Genomic DNA, 8,226 nt, shown 5'->3' on the forward strand with positions numbered 1-8,226 from the left:
ATTAACTGTTAAATTTGGAGCAACATATTAAGATTAGTAACCCCTTGTTATGGAGCATTGCACAGTAGGTAGGAAAAGTCTGTGTAATCATACTAAATTTAAAAAAAAAATTAAAATATGGCAATCGATAAAATTATAGCTACATTTAAAAAAATTAAAGCCGTTTGGGAACCATCGATTACACTCATTTTCATATCTTTGTATTGACCATAAGCCGTTGAAAATAATTTTGAATAATTATATCAAATTAAATATTTAATAAAACCGCCCTCAACCCTACCTTGAACTGAACTGAAGTGGCCAGGGAGAGTAAAACGATGAAAGTCATAACATTTGTTATCCACGATAAATACGGACCAGGTGATCAAGTTAAACAAAATGGCGAACAGGGGAATATTTTCAGTTCGATTTAGGATTTAAAAATTCGTTTGTATCCCTTTTCATTATAGTTGGCTTATTTTTTTTTATGAATGTTATGCTCACATTATTAAGATGTAACATTAGTTTAATAATGTATTAAACATAAAAATACTAGATAGTCTAGATCTAGATTATTCTTATTTATATAAACTTAATACTTAATACTATCAAAATCTAAAGATCTTACAGAGAATCACGTAGTTAGCATAGAAAATTTATAAAATAAGTATTAAGTATAAGACTTATACTATAAGTTGATCTATAATCTTATATACAAAGTTCAATTCTGTATGTATGTAGACTATGTAGCAGACAGCAAATTACAAAGATATAAAAGAAAATAAAAAGACTTCATCGTTATAGTGTTAAATATCTAAAGTGCTTATCATCTCCTTCTTCTTCTTCTTCGTTCTTAATTATTAGTGTTGAAGGGGATCGAGATTTATCTGCCAGTGGGTTTGAACTCGAGGCTTTTTTGTTCGAATTTATCAACCATGAGCTTTTTTGCCGACTCGACCACACCACCAACACAATTAAGCGTTACGTGTCAACTAGTTATGCGCCATTGAGGCCATTGACTCCGATTTCAGCCTGCTTTTCTTTTTGGATTTGCTTCCATAGCCTTTGTCCAACCAAGAACAAACTACAAGGCAGCAGTTGTTTAATTTTGGAGTTGTCTCTCCTAGAAGAGTGGCTGTCCCCAGCTAACGAGCCACATCTGCCCGAGGGTTCGAAGTCGAGACTTTCCGGTTTAGCAGCCATGAGCTTTACCGACTCGACCACGCCGTCCCCTTATCATCTAAATTAATGATTAAAAAAAAAACAATATTGAAGGTGCTGTAAAACAATTTTCATTTTTCAAACTCAAAGCGATAATTATCGGCTTGTTCATCAAAAAAAGATTTTAAAATGTATCAACTTTTACAAAAATTCTAATTGTGTCTGAAAATTATTTGTTTATTTTCTATTTTTCAGTAATTCATAATTTGTGAATTCGAAAGTACCAATGCTGTCACTGAAAATATTTGCTTTAAAACACTAAAACCCTCCTTTCTCCCAACCCCCCTCCTCTTAGTTATTCCCCCCCCCCCTAAGTTTAAAATAGTTTCAAACTAAACTATCTGCCCCTAATAGGCGTCAATAAACCAGGCTCTACGATAGTAAACATTTAGCGTGAACCTCAGCTCACCAGACCATGTGGGGGTGGGGGTGGTTGCGATATGCCTAGAGAGGAAGAGAGGGGACTGCAAGGCGCGCTTTATAGCTTGGTGTTTTATATGATCTCCAAGAAGAGAATTATATATATAGATATAACTAATATATTATATTACATATATATATTATATAATAACATTAATATATATATATATATATATATATATATATATATATATATATATATATATATATATATATATATATAATATATATATATATATATATGTTATATATATACATATATATATATATACATATATATATATATATATATATATATATATATATATATATATATATATATATATATATACATTTTTTATATAATATAAAAAGTCAAGGAGTGAAGGAGATACGGTTTGCCTGGGATTGTGTGTGATACGGTCTGTTTGATGTGTAGGTGTTACGGTCTGGGTGTGTAGGTGATACAATCTGTTTGGGAGTGTAGGTGATACGTTCTGTTTGATGTGTAGGTGATACGGTCTGTTTGATGTGTAGGTGACACGTTCTGTCTCGGAATGTAGGTGACACGTTCTGTCTGGGAGTGTAGGTGATACGGTCTCGGAGTGTAGGTGATACGTTGTGTACGGGAGCGTAGGTGGATACTGTCTGGGAGTGTAGATGATACGGTCTGGGAGTGTAGGTGATACGGTCCGGGAGTGTAGGTGATGTATTCTAGGAGTGTAGGTGATTTTTTGGGGGGCGGGCACAATTTTCCATGGGAGGGGTCGCAGACACTAGTAAAAGTATATATTTCCTAAATAAAATTCTTTTTTGTACGGGGGGTGGGGGGGGGGGGGGGGGGGGGAAAGGGAAGAGAAGGTCCCGAAGAGATACTTGAAAGAACTCACCCCCCCCCCCCCACCAGTGACCAGCCTTTGCATGATGATCAGTATATGAAAAGTCCGGAGGTAAATCTGTAAAAAAAAAAAACAGCAAACTCCCGGGGGACGGACTAGTGACAATGAGGGATGGAAACGTTCAAGGAAGTTTGTCGTGACATTCTTGGCATTTTTACTCATAATTTTAGCAGTTAAGTAATTTTGTGACCTTTTTGCAAACTGTAACATGTCGATCAATGGACCTAAACTTGACCAGGATTTGAAAATTGCGTTAAATAGTGCAGTCACGGAAAAACCAACTAAGCTAGCCAAGGGGTCGTCCATAAATGACGTCACACTCGTAAGGGGGAGGGGGTCCGTAATTTTGTGACGGTGTGTGATGGGGGGGGGGGGGGAAAGGAGGGTTCAGATGGTGGGACGTCACATTTGTGCATTAACAAAAAGTAATGTTAGAAAACGAATTTTAGTCGTTATTTCGCGTTTTAGAAAACTTTTAATAAATTGTAATAGGAATGGATCAAAATACTCTATGTTGACAGAGTTCAGACAAGATTTTGGAAAAATATCGATGTTTTAAAAAAATTCAACAGCAATTCAACAAATTCAACGGAGGGGAGGGGAGGAGGTAAAAATCGTCCAAAAAAGCGTGACGTCATTAATGGATGATCCCTAACACATTGACTATAAATAGATCTATGTATTTACGCCATTATATTGGCTAGAAACAATTTTAAGGGGAAACGACTCTCATGTTTTGGAAATTTATATTACTTTTTTAAGAGGAGGTGTCGTAGTGTTGGGTGACGTCATGTTAAGGAAATTATGTGTGTGTGTGTTGGGCTAACGCCGCCCCCCCCCCCACCCCTCTCCCACATTTTTTTCTGAATCGGTTATTTTTATCGTTATTTTTATCACCTGCAGTCATTGTGCACTCTCAGCATTTTATTAAGACCTTCTTTAACGCAGACAATTTTACCTTGACCTGCTCGTGATAAAATAAGCTTATCTGATTGGTTCAAACTTTACACCGTCAATTTCTAAACTTTGTTGCTCATTTTTTTTTTAAACCCATACAATTTCTTCTCTGATAAGTTCGAGTTCATTTTAAGTGGAACACACTTTTAGGTAGGTGAAAAATTGTCGAGCTTCTCGCTTTTGAAATTTTCTATCCGTACCCCAATCACACTAGTTCCTAAGTTTTCTCACAGTCTCTTGGGATCACTACAATGTAGTTTAACATTTCATTAGGCAGTCAGCTCTTCATATTTTAAAGTATTTCTAGAACTGACGCCTTATTCTCGAATAACTGGCTTTGAATATTTTCTTGTATAAATACTATATCATTTTTTCTCCAGCTTCATTGCTGTTTTAGGGAGTAAAATTGTGTATATGTTATAAGTCTGTGTGTCCAGTTCACATTTATCTTTCCTTGTTATATAGCTGTATCCACGTGATAATTATAACTGTAGTCATGTCATATAGCTGTTTTCGTGTTATAAAGATGTATCAATAGTATATAGCAATGGTTACAGCGTGGCCAAGCGATATATCACTATATTGCTAACATACATGTAAAATATAGACTGCTAAACCGAAAGTCTCGAGTTCGAATCACGTAGAAGTCAGTAGACCCTCCCTGAGTCAAATCAGCTGTCATTGGTACCCCACTCGCGTTAGGAACAGTAAAGGCGGCTGGACACAGTGCTGACCACACTATCCCTTCATATGCCGAGATCGCAGAAGCAGGTGAACTCTACTTCATTTGCCCCATGGCTCGTTAGGTTCGAAAAATGAACTTCACTTTAATGGTATATAGCTGTATATAGCTATATCCATGTCACAAAACTATCCATTTTATATAGCTGTATTTATAGTAAATAGTTGTGCAAATTTTATAAAGCTGTATCCATAGTCAAAAGCTTTATCCATATTACATATCTGTATCCCTGTTATATAGCTGTATCCCTGTTATATTTATATAACTTTATCCTTATTAGAAAGCAGTGCTTCCATGTTAATAAATTCATGTGTGCCCATGTGTTATTGTAGATTTTAAAAATGGCTTCAGCGAACAAAGCAGTGCTGTTCGCTTCTCTTTTCCTGGCCGTCGTTGCCTGGCAACGAAGACTTCCGTCTGAACACAGCCACCATCTCGACATGGTCTTCATCGAGGCAGACGTCAACCGGGACGGCATTTTGGACAGGAATGAATTTTACCAAAGTTTCAAAGTAAGATTTCTTTTTAAACATAAACTCGAGGCGAGACTTTCGTTCTGGCTCCAGGGGTCATCCATAAATAACGTCACGCTTTTTTTGAAGATTTTTACCTCCCCCATCCCCTCCGTCACACGTTATCACAAAAAGCCAGACCCCCCTCCCCCCCGCTAAAATGACGTCACACCTCAGCCTACCTCCCCCCCACTCAAAATTGCTGTTGAATTTTTCTTAAAACATCGATATTTTTCCGAAATCTTATCAGAACTCTGTCAACATAGAGTATTTTGATCAATTCCTGTTACAATTTATTAAAACCGTTTTCTAAAACGCGAAATAACGGCTAAAACTCGTTTTCTAACATTGCTTTTTTTTATAATGCAAAAAAGGGACGTCAGAGCATCTGAATCCCCCCCCCCCCCTTTTCACCACACACCGTCAGAAAATTACGGATCCCCTCCCCCCTACGAGTGTGATTATGGACGACCCCCTAGACATACATGATAAACATCGTGTTGTAGTGAGCGCTACATTGGGCGTGGTACAGCGCATGCATTGTAACTTGAAAGTTTTGAATACGATTACGGGCTAGAGTAGACTGTAGGGAGAACCTCATTGAAAGTTTAGATTTTGAAATAGTTGATGTTTATTTTTGCTGCGGTGTGGTCGAATGGTGGAGCCAGAGGCGTCGCGAGGCGGGGGGTGCGGACCGCACCGGGTGACACCATTTAGGGGGATGACAGCAAGACAAAAAATTGCAAAATATATAGAAGAAAATTGCTTTTTGCCTGTTCAGTAAATGAATAATTAGAGTTAAAAAGTCTTATAAGTACACATTGAGCGTTTCGACTATACATACATACAAACACACTCTCTCTTTCTCTCTCTCACACACACACACACACATATATATATATATATATATATATATATATATATATATATATATATATATATATATATATATATATATATATATATATATATATATATATATATATATATATATATATATATATATATATATATATATACTCTCTTTTTTCCTTTGGTATGTGAAAAGGAGGGGGGGGGGGGGGTGACACCATGAAGTGCTGCAACGACGCCACTGGGTGGAGCGTTTGACTGCTAGCCCAAAGGTCTCGAATTCGGATCTTGGTTAGGACTCGTGATCGCAGGACGTCCTGAGCTCACACAGTTAGGGAAATAAAGGCGGCTGGGCATAGTGCTGAACATACTATCCCTTCATGTGCCGAGAGCATTGAAAAAGATTACCTCTACTTCATCTGCCCCACGTGTTTTGGGCACTAACAGGGAAAGATTGATGTTTATTTCTTTCACAGGTTTCAATCATTATCCGAGTTTCATTCAATACTATAAAATTTACTCTGGTGTCTATATTACATGTTTTTGAAATATCTGCAGTCATGTTACATGTAGGTGAAATGTCAAGTAACGTACCAACGAAATCCGAGACCAGCAACGTTTTCGTAAAGAAAAAAAAACATGACGAAATTCGAAACCGACAGTAACCGAAAACTACGAAACCCGAAATTTCACATTTCTTACTGTATTCCTAATTCGACGAATCATGCAGTTATATATTCACCGTAAATTATTTTTAAATTTCAAGGTCTTCGAGATCGCAGTAATAACCGGTTGATATCAATTTAATACTGACTTACGTATTTGATTGTTGGGTATTTATTCATACTTCACCTTGATGCACGTTAAATAATCAGAATTTGTTTTACCTCCAACACGCAGGTGTACGACTTGAACAACGACGGCAACGTGACGAAGCACGAATACATGGACTACAACAACGTCATCATGCCCCATCACTCCCATATCGTAGAGCCCATGTTTAACTGGTACGACACGAACAAGGACGGACAACTCAACCAACAAGATTACGTGACTTTCTTCCCTTTGATGGACACCAACGGTGATGGCTTGGTTACGGAACTTGAGTTTGATACGTAAGTAAGGTCTACATATTGAAGATGGAATGGATAGGTGTACTTACGGGGTGGTTAGGTGTACTTATGGGGTGTATGGGGTGCATAGGTGTACTTATGGGGTGGTTAGGTGTACTTATGGGGTGGTTAGGTGTACTTATGGGGTGCATGGGGTGGTTAGGTGTACTTGTGGGGTGTATAGGTGTATTTATGGGGTGCATGGAATAGATAGGTGTACTTATGGGGTGCATAGGTGTACTTATGGGATGTATGGGGTGGAGAGGTGTAGGCCTACATATGAGATGAATGGTGGCTTACCCACACATTTTGGAAAAATAAAAAATACCTTTATAAGTTTATGCATAAATAAATATTATATATATATATATATATATATATATATATATATATATATATATATATATATAAACTTTTAGGCTACCAAATTAAGGCCCACCCAATTTTTCTTTCTTTCAGCTACTGGGGACATGTGTTCAAAGACCATGCAAAATAAAGACTTCCTTTTAAAATCAAGAAATAAAAACTTAATCCATTTTTTTATGTCATGTAGAAATTTGAAGGATTAAACAGCATAGCTGATTTAGATGCATTTATATATAAACAATAAAAACCTATCTAAGAGTTTTCAGAAAAAAAAACAGAAGCACCAAGACTAACACAACATCTATTGCAAATTGTTGTCCTGTGTTTTGTTAACATTAAAAATATAACTGCTCCACGTTTTATAGCCAGCATCATCTTCACCTACTGATCATTGTTTGGTCGTGGGTGGTTTTCAGATTGCTTTTTAAAAACAAAAGGGTTTAACTTCAACTTCTTATAAAAATCTGGCAAACAGCTGAAATAAGCTTTAAAATAATTGCCAGATAACAGGTAGATCAACTGGCTAAACTCATGTGTGTTAAGATAATGAAATATTTTTAAAAATCATCTAAATAAAGAAAAACAAAGCTACAGTTCAATATTATATATTTTATTTATAAAAAATAGTATGAGCCACTGGTATTAAATGTATACGCTGGGTAAAATTCGACAAAAATCTATTTATAGCACTTGAGATAACATATAAATAATTAAACATAGAAAACAAACATGAGTTTACGCAATGTATGTATGACTTTATGATTATCTACATGGTATCTATATGATTATTTTGGTATATTATAGATACATGTATTTTAATTTTTATGTGTAGATTTTTGAGAGAAAGAAAGTAGGATATTTTAACTACTAGAGTTATTTGTAATTTTTAAGAATGGAAAAAATTATATTTTTAAAACTCTTTAACAAGAAAATACTCAAAGAGAAATGTGATCATCTTTAAATTTTTATAAACTTTCAAAATTTTATTTTTAAGGAAAAAAAAAATGAAAGCAACCTGATAATACAAAGTAAGCAGTTTAAAAATAAAAACTGTATGTACATATTTAAATATCGACTAGGAAGCAGAAGCATGACTGCTGTGAACTGGAATAAATACATCCAAGATGATTTACACTTATTGCACTAAGGCACGCAATGAGTGGATAACTCTGAGTATACTAAACAGG

General features: G+C 35.8%; 1 protein-coding gene across 1 annotated transcript; it reads left to right on the top strand.

The window, feature by feature from the left end:
* Positions 1 to 3,519: 3,519 nt before the first annotated feature.
* LOC131945951 (insoluble matrix shell protein 5-like) lies at positions 3,520 to 7,209 on the top strand. Its single transcript, XM_059306584.1, has 4 exons — positions 3,520 to 3,605; positions 4,530 to 4,709; positions 6,462 to 6,676; positions 7,133 to 7,209. Exons 2-4 carry the CDS (start codon positions 4,539 to 4,541, stop codon positions 7,167 to 7,169), a joined length of 423 nt encoding a protein of 140 aa, XP_059162567.1. The 5' UTR covers positions 3,520 to 3,605; positions 4,530 to 4,538; the 3' UTR covers positions 7,170 to 7,209.
* Positions 7,210 to 8,226: the final 1,017 nt, after the last annotated feature.

The sequence above is a fragment of the Physella acuta genome, unplaced genomic scaffold (assembly GCF_028476545.2).
Source record: "Physella acuta isolate Inbredline_101_S28 unplaced genomic scaffold, ASM2847654v3 ptg000541l, whole genome shotgun sequence".
In the NCBI taxonomy this organism is placed as follows: domain Eukaryota; kingdom Metazoa; phylum Mollusca; class Gastropoda; family Physidae; genus Physella; species Physella acuta.

Excerpts from the sequence above, each read along its gene's own strand:
- LOC131945951 (XM_059306584.1), top strand. The coding sequence starts at position 4,539 with ATGGCTTCAGCGAACAAAGCAGTGCTGTTCGCTTCTCTTTTCCTGGCC. Across the intron at positions 4,710-6,461 it reads AATTTTACCAAAGTTTCAAA|GTGTACGACTTGAACAACGA; the intron begins GTAAGATTTCTT and ends TCCAACACGCAG. Across the intron at positions 6,677-7,132 it reads ACGGAACTTGAGTTTGATAC|CTACTGGGGACATGTGTTCA; the intron begins GTAAGTAAGGTC and ends TCTTTCTTTCAG.